Raw genomic sequence first — 19,645 nt, 5'->3', positions numbered from 1 at the left:
TAAACAGTTGTTGAATGAGTACATTTTATTTATGATGTATGTATTTTTTCCCTTAGTATTACTAAGGCAGAGCCTTTACCCATCAAAATTCTGGGAGTGATAAGGATTGCTTTTTGACTACAACTTCAAGAAAATATGTACGTATGCTTACTTATATACTTGTGTGACTCTAAACACCAGGATGGTTTTCTCGATTCTGGATGGAAATTAGCATCAGCTGGAAAAGTTTAAAAAATACTGATACCTGGGCCCTGGCACTTCTCTTGGTTTAAGCATAGGGTGTTTGCAAAGGGAGGTTCTAGCCTTTAAGGTAAGAGGGTCCAGCCTTCCTGACGACCAAGGAATGGGCTCCACTCAGTGTCTTTACCAGCCCTAAATTTCTCTGTTTCCCAAAGAATTCATACTTGAGATTTCTGGCAGTATTTTTTCTTTTATTAGGAAACTCCAAAGTACACCAAGACATTTTTTTCTCATACTCCTACTTGAAGTCAGAAATTGCATTTTAAAAATAATTCTCCCCTGCTTTAATAAATTGGCTAAAAAGGGTAAATGGATTTTCTTTCTCTGTTTGCAGTCAGGGAAGCACTTATCTCTCACCCCAAGTGGATGTCCTGTGTAATTGGATGTGAAGCAATTCCAAGGCTGCATCAAAATCTTTTTAGAGCGTTACTATGACAATCGGACTTCCTTTTAAAAAACCGCCTCAGAGCAAACTCTCCATCATCCCACTGTCCATTCAGTGAAATTTCATCTCATGAAGTAAGTTCAGCTTTTCAGAAAGTTGAGGCGCAGCAGAGGGGCCCATTTTGCATTCACATTAGCTCAGTCCCTAACACAGCCTTTCGTCTCGCGGTTGTAGTAGAGAGTCCACTCACCCTCATCGAGGCCTCGCCAAGCTGATTGTAAAGCCTCTGCCTTACTGACACTGTAGGAGTTACTGTAGGGGCCTCAAAAACCCCCGATCATTTGGATAAATAAGCATTTCAATACAATGTCACAGACAACCCTTCCTCACCTTTGATCGGAACCTTTTCGAAACAGACTCTAGCAAAGGCAAGAATTTGGGCAGAGCTTCTCAGAGGCGAAGGAGCTTTGATTTGGTTTGGACTCCAAGTTGATCCTGACATTTCTATTCATGTTAACAGAAGGTGTGAGATTGTTGTTGTTGTTGATTTTTAGAGAGAGAAAGAGGAGGGGAGAGGGAGGGAGAGAGAAACATTAATGTGAGAGTGAAACATCCATTGGCTGCCTCCTGCATGCTCCTAGCGGGGATCGAGCCCACAACCCAGGCCTGTGCCCTGACCTAGGCAATGCTAGTGCACATCTGAGGTGCCCTAACTGGGAGATTATTCTAGTTGTGGTTCCTTAGCCTTCCAAAGATGCTAATGAGCCGTGTGAGCTCTGGAGGCCGGCACAGCCCTTTATCTTTACGTCTAACTAGTAATAGAGGATTATTTGTTACTTCACATTAGAAATGTTACAAATTATTTGTCATTGGAAGGAAGATTTGAGCTATGTGGTTGGTTAGAAAAGAATGTAAGACTCCTGTCTGTCATCTGCTAAATATTTAGCCCTACTGTGTGCCAGGTGCTGTTCTATGCCCTTTAGAGTCCTGGGCCTATAGCAAGTGCTGGGACTCTGTCAGATCTTGGTTTGGGCCACACGTGGAAGGTCCTGTCATCTGAAGACTAGAAAGTTAGCTGAATCTGCTGCTAGAACATGGTTTCATTTATCTTGAGTGAACCTTTTATGCCGACACTGCCCGAGGGCCTAAATGATCAGAGGGCACTTTCGCTGAGTTTACAGAACCACCATGTGGCGGTGCGTGCCTGCCGGCTGACAGGGGTTCATACGTGTGGCAGAGTTTGAGTTCTTGTAGCGAGACACCTGCTGTAAGGTCTGGGGGGCCCGACCTATAGAGTCTTTGCCTACTTCTAATGTCCGAGGCCGCTGATCACCGCAGAAAGAGGCGTGCTGCTTAGAGCCGTGTGCCCGCCTCTTCTATCCAGAGCCCTGAGAAAATGGGGACTTTAATATTGACTCTGTACTTTAAGAAGGGATGAAGGCAGACGCCACAGTCCTGCTCAGAATGGCTCGGTACTTTTGGCTTTTCAACTAGTACAGGTGATTCACTGCCTGGCTGGTGGGGGAGGGGAAACAACCTTGGACCTTGTTGCTTCACTTTTGTGACCTCCCTTTGGCATTCTCGAGTGTGTAACTGAACCAGGGCTTGGCAGTAGGGATGCTTGCATTCCTAGTCAGGCACAGTCAGCTACTTTTCTGAGCCAAGGAAGGTGAGTAGCAGCTGGGCCCGGGAAGGCTATTAGGAGGGATGGCAAAATGAGCAATTACAAGAGCAAGAGCGGAACAAGGTGTCTCCTAAGTCAGAATCTGGCTCCAGGCCTCGGAGTCCTTCCTTTTGGTATAAAGGTAGGTGTTCTAAGGACAAGGGGTATTAATGACAAAATTTTATGTGCTAACAAGTGCCTTTGATTGTAGCACATAAAAGTGACTGTTTTGAAAAACAGCCTATATGTCCATAAATAGGAGAGTGGTTATATAGGCACTGGTATACCCACACATGGAAAGAAATCCATGAAGTTGTTTAAAATAATGAGATTGATTTGCTTGTGCTGGTAGAAGACAATCTCTAAGACATATAATTGAGGGGGGAAAATCAAGTACCAAATCAACACTCAGTAAGGTTGCAATTAAGCAACTTTCTTATATTCCATTTTTAACAAAACAAATATATATATTACTCATATAGTTAAGAAAATACAGTAAAAAAAAAAAATGTCTGAGTAGAAGTATCTTAAGATTTGGAAAGACAAAATTGTCCTCATAGCTGAGCCCTTGCACATAAACACTTGTGACATCTGGGCACATCTTTCAAACCCTGGGTGACACCAATAAGTGGTGTAGGCCTTGCTTCTCTCCTCCCAGTTTATCCAGCTGTAAATAAGGTTATAATTATGGTCCTGCTGAAATGCACAAATCCTGCAGGGAGGGGGAAATGCTCGCAAGACAACTCTGGCAAAGCTCAGGGCCCATTCCCCTGCTCATTCTGGTCAAGGCTTGTTGGCACTGGTTGCTAAATGACTGTGGAATGAACCTGGAGTTTTGTGGTTTCCATTCATCTTGATAAGAAAAGGTTATACCATTAGGGGAACTTTTAAGGAAGGAAGCGCGTTAAAAACAAGTGACAGAGAACTTTCTTCTAGCCCCAAAATTTTGTTTTCAATTTTGGTGAATAATAATTTGAAAATACAATTTTGTCTTATGTGTTGTTAGGGAGCTAAATGTACCTACAATCCCCTCATATTTTATGACAAACGGTATCAACATGGGAAAAGGAGAGGCCCGGCGGTTGTTTTGCAGGCCCTGAACATGTCTGAGGATCTGCCCACCTTGCTCCCTTTTTAAGTTCAGCCCATTCCATCAATGCTCCCTCAAGTGTCATCCTCTGCCAAGTTTTCTTCAAGCCTTCCTGGAGCCTTCCGTACAGAGCCAGCCAGGGCTGAGGGCATGATTAGGTGACTAGAAGAAGGAATGGGCATGGTGAGCATCTCACCCACTTTTTCTTGCATTCTTTCAGGTGATTAGAACATTGAAGCGCCTTTTCATCAGTTTTGGTTGGGCCATGAGTGGGCCTCGGTATGAAATGCCCTAGAAAATCTGTTCCGAGCTCAGTGATTCTCTGCATCCTTTGGAAGGAATCAAAACTCTTAAACCTGCATCCAGCAATGAGCTGTGTATCTACAGCAAGTTACTTAATGTCTCTGTATGAAACGAAAGTATTGGTCATGCTTGAACTTTGAAGGCACCAATAGCTCTGGGATTCCATATTGAAGACATAAACAGGCTCAGTTGGTTAGAGCATTGTCCTGACATACAAGAAGCAACCAATGAATGCATAAATAAGTGGAACAACAAATCAATGTCTCTCTCTCTCCTCCTCTAAAATCAATAATAAAAATAATACCAAAAAAAAGACTCTTAAGCGACCCATGACCCTTCCCCTAAGATATCTCCTAACACTCCCCTCAGTTTGAGCCTGACCTCGAACAAAAAGGCATAAGCAATGGTAAGAAAAGCTTAAATGGCTACTTCTCACTTAAAGAGACCAATGAACATGGTTACAGCTGTCTCCACTTCAAAGAAAACACCAGGAAATTTCCTTTAAATAAAACCCCTTCTAAGAGAGAACATTATGAGACCAGAACATGGATAAGAGTTACTGGGAAGGTCCCTCTTGGCCAGTGTTCAGTTTGGGGAGTCAATATTTCCTTCAGAAAGTTCCAGAGAAACCACCCACGAGCTAATTAGGATAAAGGGCAGGAGAGAATGGCAGCCAGGTTTGTTGGGTGGGTAAGTTTGAAGGAGTATAGACACAGAAAGGTCAATATAACATCCTAATTAACACCCCCCTCATTAATACTCTTCCTTCCTTCCTTTTACTGAAAGAAAAAAAAAAAAAAAAGGTTTTAAATGGCTTTGAAGATAGTAACCCATTTCCCCTTTAATTATGAAGAGGCCTAAATATTTTTACATAATGTGACACCCTAGAGATGAGAAACCTGAAACAAGTCTTTTTCACCCCTGCCCGAAGCAGAGCTCTGCTTCTTTGGCAATGCCTCTCAAACCTTGAGGCATCAGAACGATCTGAGTGCTTTGAAAAATACAGATTCCTAGCACTCACCACAAATGGACTCAGAATGCTCTGGAGAAGGGCCCAGGTATCTTTATTTCTGACAGGCTCCCATAGGTGTCTTTCACTCACAGCATCTGAGAACTTTGGCCCTATGATCTAATCAAGGTCATACTGTTGCAAATAACTGGTCTCATATAATTTATCTCGGGAGCATTTGGATCCTTTTTGAATAAAAGTTGCCCCAGTAAGTATGCTACTTTAGAAGACAGTAAGCATGTCATATGCTAACTATGGCCAATGACGCCATAAAACAAAAGTGCATTAGGGACTGCTTTCAATTTTTTATAATGATGGGAAGATGGCATGTCATGGGGCCTTTTTAGCCCCAGACATCACTCCACAGAATTCCAACAGATGTAGACAAAGTTCCTGCAGATTCGGATCCTCTCCTCGCAGGCTGTTTGCCGCGGCAATAGGATGTCCTGAAGTCACACTTCACCCAAGTGAAGTGCTGATAAGTCTGGTTATCAGAAAGATATTACTGGGAGTGTGATGTGCCGGGTATTTACATTTTCTTGATAGAGTTAGTCATATGAAAGCTGACAAAGAAGGCAAAAGAGCAGTGTTGTGGTGCAATATCAGCAGGCAGCTGTCCCCTGGCTTCCCGATAAATAGAATGACTTGCATTGCTGAGCGGTGCGGTCACTGATCTCACATTTCCTCTTGATTCACATATTCAGAGGGGTTGCTTGTCATCTCCTCCCTCTTCTGCTTCCCAGACACTGAGTCTGGAATGAAAATTCACCTGCCTCTGAGTTGGCCACTGGTGGGGGCGGGGGCGTTACTTGGGTTCCCAGGTTGGAAGATTATCTCACCCAGCCCCGGCTATATAAGCTGACCCCTGTGGAGGAGCACAGCAAGGCCAACTGAAGGGATTCATTCTGCAGGAGGAAAGCTTACAGACAAACTTCAGGCCAACGTGATGATGCTGAAAGTAGAGGAGCTGGTACGTGAGACACATTACTTTATGCAGTGGAAATTGGTTCAGTCTTGGTTTTAATTTGAAACTGAGATGTCCTTTCCTTTCAGGTGTAATGCACAGGTATTCCAAAAATGTTGTATGTGAAAAATGGTTGGTTCACGTGATAAAATAAGTGAAATTGGAAAAATGGAGCTGGCAGCAATGAGTTTTCTACATATTTCTATTTATTACCTTTTGCTTTGGGTTTATTATAAAGGTAGAATCACATGTCATTATCAAAATGCCTCAGGGAAGACGTTATATGGCAAGAACATATGTCTGAAAACTTTACAACTTGAGGCCAAGAGTTATCAAAAGTACCTAAAATGAAAGAATTTTAAATAATCGGGGGGGGGGGGGGAGGAGGTTGACATTTTCCTAGGAGAAGTGTGATTATGTGGATTAAAAGTGGATTTCTACATAGCAATCTAACCTAAACTTTGATTTAGCTAAAACAGCAAGACAAGTACCTGGAGGTAATCCTGGAACATCTCAGCAATGTGTCCCAGCTGAGATCTCACAGCTGCATGGAGGCGGCAGTCACCAGGAAGGACCGGGCCCTCCTGCAGCATCCTCCGCAGAGGATGACCCCAGGACAGGGCCCTGATACTTCTGACCCTGCCATCTCTTTCCCTCATAGGTCACAGGGAAGAAGAATGGCAGTGGGGACACTGGGGAGTTCCTCCCTGAGGATTTCACAGATGGAGAGTATGAAGCTGCTGTTACCTTGGAGAAGCAAGAGGACCTGAAAACACTTCCAGCCCACTCCGTGAGCCTTGCGGAGCAACAGTGGAAAACTGAGAAACAACGGGAGGCAGAGGTAAGAACCTTCCATAGAATCCACTAATGGGAGGTTGGGGATGGAGCAGAGAAAGGAGGTGCCAAGCAGGAAGAAGCAAAGAGAAACAAAATAAATGCCACCATTTAAAAGATGTTTCTTTACCAAATATGAACCCATAAAGAGGCAACTTCTATGGGGCACAATGTGGGAAAGAATTCTTTAGCAAGACTATGCCCTCCAGATTCCGAATCAATGACTGACTGTTCTTTGACCATGTTCTGCTTGAAAGAATTGGAAAGAGAAACGTGTCCAGTGAGTTTCTGATGTTATGTGCATCTAGTTTATCCCAAGCAAGAGAGACCTCTTTTTCCCAATAATGTAGTTTGTGGTCCATGGACCATTGTTTGACTGTGTCTACTATCTGTGCTGATAAGGTCTGAGCTGCTGGGTGAAGTTTCGTTACTAACTGCAGATAAAACATGCATTAGTTAGCTGTAGTCCCAGGACAGCCTGTCTCATGGGCCCTGCTTAGTGGACAGCCTGACAGAGATTGGCATTTATATTTCTTTTTTTTTTCTAAATATATCTTTAATGATTTCAGAGAGAGGAAGGGAGAGAGAGAGAGATAGAAACATTAATGATGAGAGAGTCGTCATTGACTGGCTGCCTTCTGCACGCTCCCAACTGGGGGCCAAGCCTGCAACCCAGGCATGTGCCCTGACCGGGAATCGAACAGCGATCTCCTGGATCCTAGGTCGATGCTCAACCGCTGAGCCACACCCGGCAGGGCGGCATTGATATTTCAAAGCTTAATGCTCATCATTGGATTCTTTTGGGTTAAAAAACATTCTTGAGTATGATTAAAAAAAAAATTCTACAGAAATATGGGGTTTATGGCAGTAATTATAAAATCATCACTTAGAGACTAGATCCTGTCTCCAATTAGTCAAAAGCTGATGCTCAATGCATGAGAATGAAGATGAAGGCAATTAGTTGGAAAACCAGACCCCCAAATCCTTGAATAAGAAATCATGAAATTGGGATCAAAGTTTTATTTTTTAATTTTTTTTGCTCAAACTGTTCACACACTTATCTCAGGCCTTGCAGATTTTGTTTAGACACAACCAGAGTGCTTGTCAGTAGAACCCAGTGTATTTTGAAACCCAACTTCTTTTTTAGCTCAAGAAGAAAAAACTAGAACAAAGGTCAAAGCTTGAAAACTTAGAAGACCTTCAAGTTATCATTCAACTGAAGAAAAAGAAAAAATACAGGAAAATGAAAGTTCCGGTTGTGAAGGAAGCTGAGCCTGAAATCATCGTAAGGGCTATTTGGTTATGCATTTTCCCACGCCCGCCACGGAGGCTACAGGGGAATAAATATCTGGAGGGTGTGACTGAGCGCTGTGTCACTCACAGTAGCTCTCGCCCTATTTTGGCTTTAGACAGAACCTGTGGATGTGGCTCAGTTTCTGAAGGCTGCCCTGGAGAACAAACTGCCAGTCGTAGAAAAGTTCCTGTCGGACAAGAACAATCCGGATGCCTGTGATGAGGTAAGGCTTACGCACAGCACTGCAAAATCCAGCTCATTAATTTCGTGTTTCTTCTGCTTTACTGCAGCCTTGCTAATGTGGTGCCAAAAATCAATCCACCTGAAACACTTTCCCCAGCTGTTGCCACATATGCCAGCAGCATGACAGGAGAGTACAGTAGTCAAAAAAAGAAAAAACACCCCGCCCCCCCAACAAACAAACCTGGATGAGTGCTATGCGTTGAATCATTTTTTGCACTCTTAAATTTCTGACTGATTTTTCACTCGTCTTTAACTTCCTAGATCCTTGGGATGGACTTTTAATGAGGCCAGGCCAACAAATTACCTTTGCAGCAATATATTATTAGCGTCATCTCTGATGAGACCCAAACACATCAGCTCTAGACAGGGAATTTAGAGACTGAAGTTCAGCTGCCAGCTCTGTCGCTACTTTGCTACTTGATTTTGAGCAGCTCCTTTGCAGGTTCTGGACCTCAGTTTCCTTATCTGTAAAGGGAGGTCACTGGAATGAAATAATGCCTAAAGTTGTTGCAGCTTTAGAAGTCTATTCACCTATTTGTATGAAGCCAATTTACCAGAAATCACTAATCCTTTTTGTATTTTTTCCCCCATGAACTGAAATGGGGGATCATTTCTGAAGTTGAATGAAAAATAAGTCTTCCGTTTTCTTGAAATGAATTGAATCCTTTTTGAAATTTGACTTAGCAACAGTCCCAGATGGAACAAAATTGATCTGCATGACAAATATTACACAAACAATGACAGTGCAAAAGAGAGGGAAAATCAGCATTTAGGTAGTCTCTAACCTTCCAGTTCACACCCATCAATGCAGACTTCCAGGCACTTAAAATGTACATTGCAGGAAGCTCAAATCTCAGTTACAGGATAACTGTTCTAGTTCTGCAATTTTGGTGAATTTGACATTTCTAATTCATAAAGAAGCAGTCAAGTTTCTACCAGTTAGGTCCTCAGAGTCCTCAGATTCATACCCCCTATAAAGGATTTATGTACATTTTTCTCTGCATTTCTTTCTTTCTTTTAATCTCTATCCTGACAGTATAAACGGACAGCTCTGCATAGAGCGTGCCTGGAAGGACATTTGGCAATTGTGGAGAAGTTACTGGAAGCTGGAGCCCAGATCGAATTCCGTGATATGGTAAATATATTTCTTTGCTTGGAAATAAGCCAAAATGTATAGACTATATGAAGCTTGAGAAAAGCTACAATGAAATGCTGGGCTGACTGGATTGGAAGTTGATCTGGGAGGACTAGAGGAAAGCTTATTTCTCTACACAAAGGAAAGTTGGGAGATGAGACTAGGTCATGTGGAAAGTATTTTCTATACATACTGAAAAGGAGAGAAGTGTTCCAGGGAAAAGAAGGAAGTGAAAGCTATTGAGCAGAATTCAATATCCTCATCAGAGAGCTGGGTCATTATCAAGTCAGTAGCATTACTGAGAAGTAATACAGTCCACGCTTGCCTTTCAACATCCCCATCGGTTCATTATACACGGCCGTCTGCGCGTGGCCCCTGGCTGCCAGCAATGAATCAGAATTCTCTAGCTGCGTGCTGCATATGATAGATGCCGACTGCCATAGACGTGATTTGGGGCCAGGCTGCATACTAAATGAATTGCATCTATGGAAAGCAGCTGCTTTTCAGACCTCAATAATTCAACCACTGTGATTTCTACAAAGACCAGTATACAGCGTATTTTATGAACTGAAATTGAGCTGGGAAATGCTTTATTTATTTAAATGCAGCTCAATTTGCCTTTATAGCCAAGCGGAAAAGGTATACGAAGAGTCCAAAGGATTAGGCCAAAATTGAACCCAAAAGACACACAGAAAAACCATTAAGGAAACAAAAACTAAAGTTAGCAGGGAAAGACACTAAAATTCAGGAGTGTGGGATCTGACAGGCCAGGGACATAGCGCAGAGCAGGGAGGGCGCCATCTCTGAGAAAGCGCAGCCTGCAGCCGCCACAGTGATGACAGTCGAGGTGCCAGGCTGCACTGTCACAAAGGACAGCCAAGGACCAGCAAGAGATGTGGAAAACACAGCAGGGGCACAGGAGGAGGTGTCGGGTCAGAGTGAAAATCTTTTGGAAGGGCCTACTTTTCCTCTGCCAGAGCTTTTAAGTACATTTGTCTAGCACTTTTGAGTATACCTAGTCGGCCAAAGTGGCTAAAAGCGTCCGGCAGGTGTGGGCCGGAGCGTCCAGTCTGCCACTCCCCAGCTGGGCCTCCTGGGGTAAGAAGCTGAATACGTTGGAGCCTGGGTTTTCGCATCTAAAAGGAACACAGAAGCACCTACTTCGCGGCGGCGCGGGGAGGGTGGCCACGTCTAGGGCGGGCATCGCGGCGTGGGCACGAGGAAATTCTCAACAGACTGTGGTTATTCTTCTTAATAAATATTGATTAGATTACGACTCTCCTAACGAGGCACACACCAGATGCCCACGCAGACACCCGCACTCCCCCTGGCACAGGTAGTTCAGCCAGAGCAGCGGGCGGAGGGCCTCCAGCGGCGGCAGCTGGAGCTGGGACCCAGGCGAGGGCAGCCGCTGCCGCCAGGGCGCCCGCCGCGTGGCCCTGGCCTGAGACCCGCGCCGACCCGCTGGCAGACCCCTTCCATGAAGCCGTGTCCTTTTACCTCCCGCGTGTAGCTTGAATCCACCGCCATCCACTGGGCGAGCCGCGGCGGAAACGCGGAGGTCCTAAAGCTGCTGCTGAACAAAGGGGCAAAAATCAGCGCCCGGGATAAGGTAGGTCTCCCGCTGCCCCCGTGCCCCCCGCCCCCAGCTGAGAGCCCGTGCTGTGTTGGGGTACCACAGTGGCCGCCCCCACCCCCACCCCCACCCCACCCACCCCACCCCCACCCCCCCATCCCCCCTCCCCCCCACCCCCCCACCCCCCCACCCCACCCCCCCTCCACCCCCACCCCCACCCCCACTCCACCCCCCACCTCCACCCCCCACCCCCCCACCTCCACCCCACCCCACCCCCACCCCATCCCCACCCCCACTCCACCCCCCACCCCCACCCCCACTCCACCCCCCACCCCCCCACCTCCACCCCACCCCACCCCCACCCCGGGGTCCGGGACAGCCGGCGCCCGGCCAACCCACGGCCCGCCCGCCCTCGCAGCTGCTGAGCACCGCGCTGCACGTGGCCGTGAGGACCGGCCACGCCGAGTGCGCCGAGCACCTCATCGCCTGCGAGGCCGACCTCAACGCCAGGGACCGAGTGAGTAGCCGGGCAGGGCCCCCTGGGTTTGGAACCCCCGGGGTCCCCCCCCGCGCCCCCAGGCTCACCTTCGGCCGCCCTCGCCCCCAGGAGGGAGACACCCCGCTGCACGACGCCGTGAGGCTGAACCGCTACAGGCTGATCCGCCTGCTCATCACCTACGGCGCGGACCTGAGCGTCAGGAACTGCGTAAGTGCCCGCAGGGGCCCGGGGCTGGCTTCCCGGGGCGCGCCCGCCGCTGGAGGCGCCCAGCGGCCCCCCAGCGTCTCCGCCGGCGGTTCCAAGGCCCGGCGTCCCGTCCCGGCAGGGCCGCGGGTCGCCTGGTCGGAGACGGGGAGGCCCTAGCGGCTGCTGTGACTTGTGTCTAGCACGGTGGCCAGCAAAATAGAAGATGGTGAGGCTGCTCCCTGCGCGGACAGACGCGCCGGCTCCCTGGCCGAGCAGGGCCCGGGATGGGCAGGAATACACACAGCGGTCGGCGCCCGGGCCGCTGAACTCGGCCAAACGGTGTCTAACCCCAGCACTTCTGAACAGGCCTCCCCTCCGTACGTTCCCCCAGCGGCAGCTGTACTTCTGCTTATATTTTTGAGATAATTTCCATCTCTTCTCCGTTTTGGTTTATCTGCACATCCCTCAAAATAATTTCCTATATTTAGGTCCTGAAAATGCTTCTGTAAGTCCCTTCTACAAGTATGTATTAATTTAGCTTCATCTGTAAGCAGGGAACGTCACCAACTTCTCATGGTCCCAATTCCCAGGCAAACATCATCTAACATAAGCTTTAAAAATATCACCCAGAGAAAAGAGTGTAAATTACTGGGGGGAAAAAACTTGAAAGCTTTTGGAGAATCACTTTTAAAAAAAGAAGGAAAAGAAACATTCCAATGATTATATAATGTGAATAATTTCTTCTCCTTACTGTATTACTATGAGACTGACAGGAATATTTTATCATTAAAAAAATCTGGCTTAGTGACAGGAACAAAGAATAAATGCAAGAAATAGAGACTGCTGCTTGGGGTGGAAGTGTTAACAGCAGGATCCCCCCATCCCTGACATTGGGATTGGTTTTATCTAATAATTTAGAGAGTATCATAAAAAGAGTAGGTTCAATAAAATCGCCAAAGCTGCAGAAAATATGATTTTTTTTAGGCAGTGAGACACTACCAGCAGAGATAACTAGCAGACAGATTTGGGGAGACTGTGTAAGTAGGCAGGAAACCAGGAGGTAGATTTTAATGAGGAGTGCCAGGAATTTATGGAATAGCCGAAAATATACAAATAGGGCTCAGAGTTCTATGTATCAGTTAGATCCAGGCATTAGAGTTCTGAAACTATTACTGTCATTGACCCAATGGATCAATGTTCCCCCCAAAGACCAATAAGCTATTGGACACTGTCTTGAACAGGACTGGCAACCACCCACAATATGTTATTGGATTGTTGTCCAAAACTGTCTTCATGCCTGCTGATAAGTGTCTCAAGGAAGATGCTATAAAAGTGAGAAGTTCCAAAGTGAAAGTTACAGGACCACTAACGATATGCACAGGGGCCAGCAGACCATATAAATAACTTTAGTGGGCAGCTGCAGGAATCTGGGCACATAGCTTTGAAAGGTGGAGGCTCTTCCCCAACCCAGTCCATTGTCGCTCTGCGGAACCACAAGTATCATGCTGCCAACTCTTATTATTTTTTCAGAGATCGCAAATTCAGTGGGGAAATCTCTTACTTTCCAACTGTTGAGAATTAATTCCAACTTTTAAAAAAACCCCTAAGCTCTGTTTGGGCCAAAACAAAACAGGTCTCTAGACTGATTTGCATCTCAAAGCTGCGAATTTGCAATCTCTGGGTTGAAAGAGAAACTTCTGAATGGAGATGGAAAAATTTAGAGCTCATATTTAAAGACAAGAATTGAGAGGTGACATGGTTTTAATTTCTGTGAATATCTTGAGACATATTCAAAAGGAAAAGAATTTTGGTGTAATAAATTATTTATTCACACATGTCATGACGTCACCTCCAGAAAATTAATTTCCTGGGACAGAGCTTAATGTAACTAGTGAAAAATCTACCCCCTGGAGCAGTAATGGTACTGAGCAGGACGGGAGTATTTAAGCCAAGGTGTTGAAGCAGCTGGGTTGCCACCAGTTTTGATCAATCAAGGAATCATTTTCCAAATTGATAGGAACTGGAGATTTTTATTAATACCTGAAATAGTCCCATAGGGAAAAAACACCGCTAATCTGAAATGCCAAAAGCATTCCTGTAAGAAACAGTGAAGGACTGGTTTGAATATAAACTGCAGATCACTCATAGAGGAAAGCATAAAACACTTTAGTAACAGACACCCATCCATTACCTCATTAAACACGCACGGAGAGAGATGTGAAGTTATAGATGCCTCCCATCTGGAAGTCAGATTTCCTCATCTGTTTTGATTAGGCTGGGAAGACCCCGATGGATCTGGTGTTACACTGGCAGAACGGAACCAAAGCGATATTTGACAGCCTCAAAGAGAACTCCTACAAAACCTCTCGCCTGCCTGCATTCTAAGAGAAACGGCCACGGGCTTTCACCAGCTGCTCCTCGCCGAAGAAGAGCAACTCAGTTCAAGTCCAGCGTCTCCTTATCAACCCGTGGTCGAGCTGCACCTTATAAAGTGTTGCGAAAGCACGGGGGGACGGGCACTGAAATTTCCCTTAGCGAAACTCACTCTATTTATTTGTATTTATTCCTGTTTATTTATTTATTTTTAAATGAACTCCAATAAGCACTGCTACTCAGATCCTTTAGGATCACCCACTTGGTGAGCAGAGTTTAATTCGTACACCCACTCCAGAGCCTTCCCCTAGATAGCCCTTCACCCACTTTAGCGAGCAGTGCTCTCAGTGGCTGTTTATGTGTCACCTCACTCACGTAGGATATTTCAAGGTGTTTTTAAAAGACAAAGGTGATCTTTTGCCGCCCTCTTTTCTCCTGAATTTTTATTACTGAAGTCTGAGGCAATGGAAAGCATGTAGTGACGGAAACAGTAGGATGAAAGAGGTTCTGTGAGGAGGTCAGGAAAGCCAGTCATTTTACGGCTGGGCCCGGTATTTCTTACCCATCACACACGGTACCAGGGTGAGGCGAATGTCCCCGTGTGTGTGTGTGAGCAGAGTGCAGTGGAAGGAGTGGGCGAGGGGGCCATCAGAATGGGACTTGCTCAAAAAAGAAGAAAGTAATGGCAAATTGTAAATGTGTAAATGTGTATTATGTCATACGTATATTTTATATTCATAATAAAAGCCAACAAATTCCAAACCCCTTTCTAAGTACTTCTGTAAGTGGACAAGACCATTTCGATGGGGTGCTTTCAGTCCTGTAAGTTTTTCAGATTAGGACCGTCGTGTAGAACAGTACTTCTCAGTATTTATGACGTCTACAGAACGCATGAGGATCTTGCTAAAATGCAGATTCGGACTCTGCCAGTCTCAGGTCGGACCCGAGACTCTGCAGGTGGTGGTATGGCACAACCACACCTTGGGCAGCAAGGCAGTGAAAACCATAAAGATATAAAGGAGAGTTAAGTTATTTTGACCCCAATAAGGGGGAAAGAGACCCCTGGTGGGCAGAATGTTTACTGCAAGTTAACAAATGCTCCCTAAGAAGTTCCAGCAGGGACGGACGAGCTGAGGTTTAGCAATCATTGAGGACCGTGGCTGACAGGGTCAAAGGCCTCCCACGAGAAAACACACCCGGAGGATGACTTACTTCCAATCTGAGAAAATCAGATTGTCCCTGCTCTGCCTTGCTGGAACAGATATGAATACTAATAAATGACCACAGAAAGAAATATATAGTAAATATTAGTGGTAAGTACAATGAAGTAAAAAATACGGAGTGCTGTGAGTCTAAGATGTGGAGGCATGCCATTTGACGGGGTGAGGGGATTTCTACAAAGACTGCTTTGAGGTGCTGGCTTTCAGGGGAGTCTGAAAGATAACCTGGAGTAGTTCAAGCACAGACCATTCCAGGCAGTAGGGAGAACACAGAAAAGGGCAAGGTCACGGGAATAGCATGGCACTGTAGGAAATGTATGAAGGCCAACGTGAAACACCAGCACCTCAAAAAACTCACTCCAGACAGGCTCACACACATAACCTCTTAGCTATGCCTCTAACTCTTTAAGAGGACACTCAGGCATGGTCCATCCCACGCCTTCGAGATAGCTGGTCATGGATGCATTGAGTTCTGAGGCTGGCTTGGAATATTTGTGAACCTTTTCTATCTAGTCTCCTAACAATCCAGAGTCAGCCTCCCAGGGGGACTCGCAGCTTCCTTCTCTATCTCCCTCCCTCCCAATCCCCTGGACCACCCTTCTGCCCTCCCTGTAGGGTCCTGGTTCTAACCTCTCAGATCCTTAAGGCTCAGGGTCCTTCCATTTCTTCCAAGTAAAGCACCTACAACACAGGCAACATTTCTCTTGCTAGTACTGACACCTCCCATGGCATGGCTTTGGTGTGCTATGATGTGACCAAGTCCTCTCTTTATGATGATTTCTTCAAGTCCCCCTCCCCACAGGAGCTGGGAGGGCAAAGGAGAGAAGAGACTAAGAGGTTAAAACACTTTTGTGTTGCCACATAAAAAGATTTGCACTAGTAGAGGTAGAGACAAACAGAATATGTCCCATAGAACAAGGCCAACTCAGTTCTGCTAAAGAAAAGATAAACAGTTCAGGCAAAAATTTCAAGTTTCTGTTGCACAGGAAGTCAACTTTTATAAGCTCCTTCCTTGTCTCAGCCCCCCCCCCCCCCCAGCTCTTTGCCCACAGTCTGTCTGTTGTCTTGTGTTTTCTCAGTGGAGGGAACATTCCTTTGGCTAAGAGACTCCTGGAAGTTGCTCTCGACATTGTTTCCCTCGTCTCTCTTTCAATCAGCCGTGAAGTCTTCTTACCCAGTGTACTGCTCTGTGGCCTGTCCACTTCCTCCCACCCCAGGGCCCGCTCCCTGAGTTCAGATCACCACGGATCACCCCCTGGATTACTCAGTGGTCCTTGCTGGGATCCCAGCCTCTGGTTTACTTCCTTCCCTCCAGTCTGTTCGTCAAGCAGTAGCCAGAGTGATTCTTCTAAAATGCAAATCTGGTCAAGCCATTCTCCTTTTTAAAATTCAATGGCTCCCCACTTTTCCCCAGTCCTTAAAATCTCACTGCTGTTAACTCTATTCTCACTTGTTTCTCATTACTTTCCCAGCTAAACTCTCATTTCAACCCTACTAACTTTTCAGTTCCTTCAAACTCCCGGGCACCTGCCTTCCTGTTTTTACATGCGGTCCGTTCCCTGGAAGGTCTTCTTTCCACCCTGCCCCACCCGAGGCGTAATTCCTCCCCCTCGGGAGCAGCCTTTGTCCAGGGAGCCACCTCGGCGCTCACTTAGGCTGTTACTCCTCCCAAGGGTGTTCTTGTGCCTTTTCTCCGGGTCATGACATTCATCATACTGCCTTTAGCCCCCAAACGAACGAGCAACACATAATGATAGGAAAGGATGAGAAAAGCCAACATCACACAATAATCCTAATTTCATGGCACTCTGAATTTCCTGTGCACATTACATATGGACACTGTACATTTAGTTTTATAAGTTGGGTTTTCAACTGCACCACCTATTCTACACATCTTTATAAATGGTATTCTTGTGTTTCAGTGTACAATGTGCACCATTTAGGTAATCCCATTATTATTTGGCATTTAGGCTGTTTCCATTTTCCCAGTATTTCAGACACTGTTGCAATGAATGCTCTTATCCATGCACCCTTTATACCTAACCAGTTATTTCTGAATACACTTATAAGAGTATCTCTAAGGTTGGCATCAAATTATACTTGTTATTGCCTTTTCCACAATCATGAAAATACTCATTTTATACATCTTTTCAACCCGATCAGCAAAAGAAAAATCTATTTTTGACAACTTTCGCCTGATTACTAAAAAGTTCAGCATCTTCACGTTTACTGAAACTTTTTCTGGGTCAAATTCTTCGCCCAATTTTCTATTGTCAGGTTCCCTGGAAACAGCACTTGAAATGAGGATTCTTGTGGTTTATTGACAATAAATGAGGGTAACAGGACAGGGCAGGAGACAAAAAGAAGCAAAGATGTGGCTTCAAGAGAAGTCTGTCTTCAGCCTAGTCCCAGGGAGCTCAGGAGCATAAATGCACAGGTGGGAACAAAACTTGCCAGGCATCTCTGAGTAAGGCGACATCCACCATCCAGGACAATCCTCCGGAGGAGAGTGGAGATAAACAATTTGTTCCCACCACCTGAAGTAGATGAGGTCTGGGAACGCCAGCCTGATAAAAGGGATCTGGACGAACACTAATGGCATTGGGCATGTTGGATATGTTTTTTAAAAAGTTTCTTAAAAGATAAGCATGCTAAACCTCTCTGGAATATGCACTGTAAATATACTTTCCTGGTTGTGCTTTTCTAACATATATTTTGTTGTTGTTAATCATCACCCAAGGATATTTTTTCCATTGAATTTTTAGAGAGTGGAAGGGAGGGGTGGGGAAAGATCAATGTGAGAGAGACACATCGATTGGTTGCCTCCTGCATGCACCCTGACCCAGGACAGGATTGAATCTGCAACCCAGGTACATGCCCTTGACCGGAAATCAAACCCGAGACCCTTTGGTGGGCAGGCCGATGCTCTAACCACTGAGCCACACCAGCCAGGGCCTAAAGATATTTTTATAGAGACAAATCAATCAAACTTCTGCTTTAATGACCACTTTTAGGTCTTTTCTAATCCAAACTTAATTTTAAATTTACTTACATTTTTCTCTAGTATTTTACAAGTTTTTTTAAAAAATTACACCTTTAATCCACCAGTATTTACTATGTGTGTGTGTATGGGTAGGAGGTAAGAATTAGACTTGTTTGTCCCCCATAAATGATAGAATGATAGCTGATAGTAGGTACATTGTACAATATTAATCTACTAAACCCTTGCAATAATGCCACAGGTGGGGAGGAGATGAAGTGAAGCAAGAGTGGTTATGTAATTTGCCCAAGGTCACGGGTGGTAAGTACTAGTGAGCTGGCATTTTAACGCAGGCAGTGCCTTTAGTCTGCACTTAACTGGTAGCTGTACCACCTTTCCCACGTGGGTAACCAGTTGTTCCAGCACCTCTTACTAAACAATCCATCACTTCCTCTAACTGGATGGTTCTGGGCTTTCATTAATCTGTAAGAATTTCTGCACCAATTATATACTTTTAATTACTAGCATTGTTGTCCTCTGTAATATCGAGGCGTACAAGTCCCTCCCATTGTTCTACAAAATTTCCTAGCTGTTCTCATGTTTATTCTTTCAAAACACCAAGTCTAAAAACCAAGCACACACACAAGCAAACAAAAACATACAAATTGTTTGGGTTCTGTTAAATTCACAGATTTAGGGGAGAATCTGATGTATAATGTCTCCCTCCACGTAGTCCAGTCTTCCTTTAGTTTCCCTTATCTTCACTTGTTTTCTTCATAGAGGTTCAATACATTTCTTAGTAATTTATGTCTTTATGAATACAGTCACCTTTTAAAATGGTATTTTATATTAAAACTATGGTGTTTTAATTAAAACTATTAGCTTTTGTGTATTTATTTTATAACTGAACTCTCTGCTGAACTTCTACTAAATGTATGGTCATCCTGCTGCAACTGAATCAGTAATGGCTCATGTTCTAGCAAAAGTACACCACAGAAGGAAACCCGCTGGCGCCATTCGCTGGTGACCGACCATCGCGCCCTATCAATTTGAACAATGAGATAAGCATGTGTTCATAAATAGAAAGCAGGCACAACTGCAAATGTATGACATGTTTGTAAACTAAAACCCACCTGTATTTCCAATCTTTTCTCAGTTGCTTCTGTTTTTCAAGATAGTCACATCTGCAATAACCTTACCTCATTTTTAATATAACATTAAAGTCCTCTGGTGCAACCGGGATGCGCACGCATGCACACACATACCAAGTTGGCTGAAAAGTCCATTAAGGTGTGGATGCACTGAGGAGAGAGCCACAGAGGTCTTTCTTGAGTTCCAGTCTCTTTAAAGAAAGAGAAAGTAAGACTCGAGTGAAGCAATCCAAGTGCAGAATTTTTGCTGGATCTCCCCCAAATCTCAGTTATCTTGCTCACACCTTCTTTGACACACCTTCTTTTTTAATGACTCCTCTTTTTCAAACCTTTCAAGAACATCAACTTTAGTTTTCGTGGAAAATCTTCTTTGCCCCCCATAGTTCATCAGTTCTCATAACTGTTAACAAACTTATATAATCTGACAATGCTAAATACAATGACATGAAGACTTGAGCATAAACACAAAACTAACTTTCGGTGAATCCAAGCGGGTGTAG

General features: G+C 45.0%; 1 protein-coding gene across 1 annotated transcript; it reads left to right on the top strand.

The window, feature by feature from the left end:
• Positions 1-5,275: 5,275 nt before the first annotated feature.
• Positions 5,276-14,561, top strand: ANKRD1 (ankyrin repeat domain 1). The gene is made up of 9 exons (XM_081158690.1): positions 5,276-5,660; positions 6,316-6,495; positions 7,636-7,773; positions 7,898-8,005; positions 9,062-9,160; positions 10,674-10,772; positions 11,155-11,253; positions 11,344-11,442; positions 13,696-14,561. Exons 1-9 carry the CDS (start codon positions 5,637-5,639, stop codon positions 13,804-13,806), a joined length of 957 nt encoding a protein of 318 aa, XP_081014816.1. The 5' UTR covers positions 5,276-5,636; the 3' UTR covers positions 13,807-14,561.
• Positions 14,562-19,645: the final 5,084 nt, after the last annotated feature.

The sequence above is a fragment of the Miniopterus schreibersii genome (genome assembly GCF_964146895.1).
Source record: "Miniopterus schreibersii genome assembly, chromosome: 14".
Taxonomy (NCBI): domain Eukaryota; kingdom Metazoa; phylum Chordata; class Mammalia; order Chiroptera; family Miniopteridae; genus Miniopterus; species Miniopterus schreibersii.
Note: the sequence above shows the minus strand (reverse complement) of the source record. Positions and strands in the feature narration are given on the sequence as shown.

Excerpts from the sequence above, each read along its gene's own strand:
- ANKRD1 (XM_081158690.1), top strand. The coding sequence starts at position 5,637 with ATGATGCTGAAAGTAGAGGAGCTG. Across the intron at positions 9,161-10,673 it reads AGATCGAATTCCGTGATATG|CTTGAATCCACCGCCATCCA; the intron begins GTAAATATATTT and ends TCCCGCGTGTAG. Across the intron at positions 11,254-11,343 it reads ACCTCAACGCCAGGGACCGA|GAGGGAGACACCCCGCTGCA; the intron begins GTGAGTAGCCGG and ends CCTCGCCCCCAG.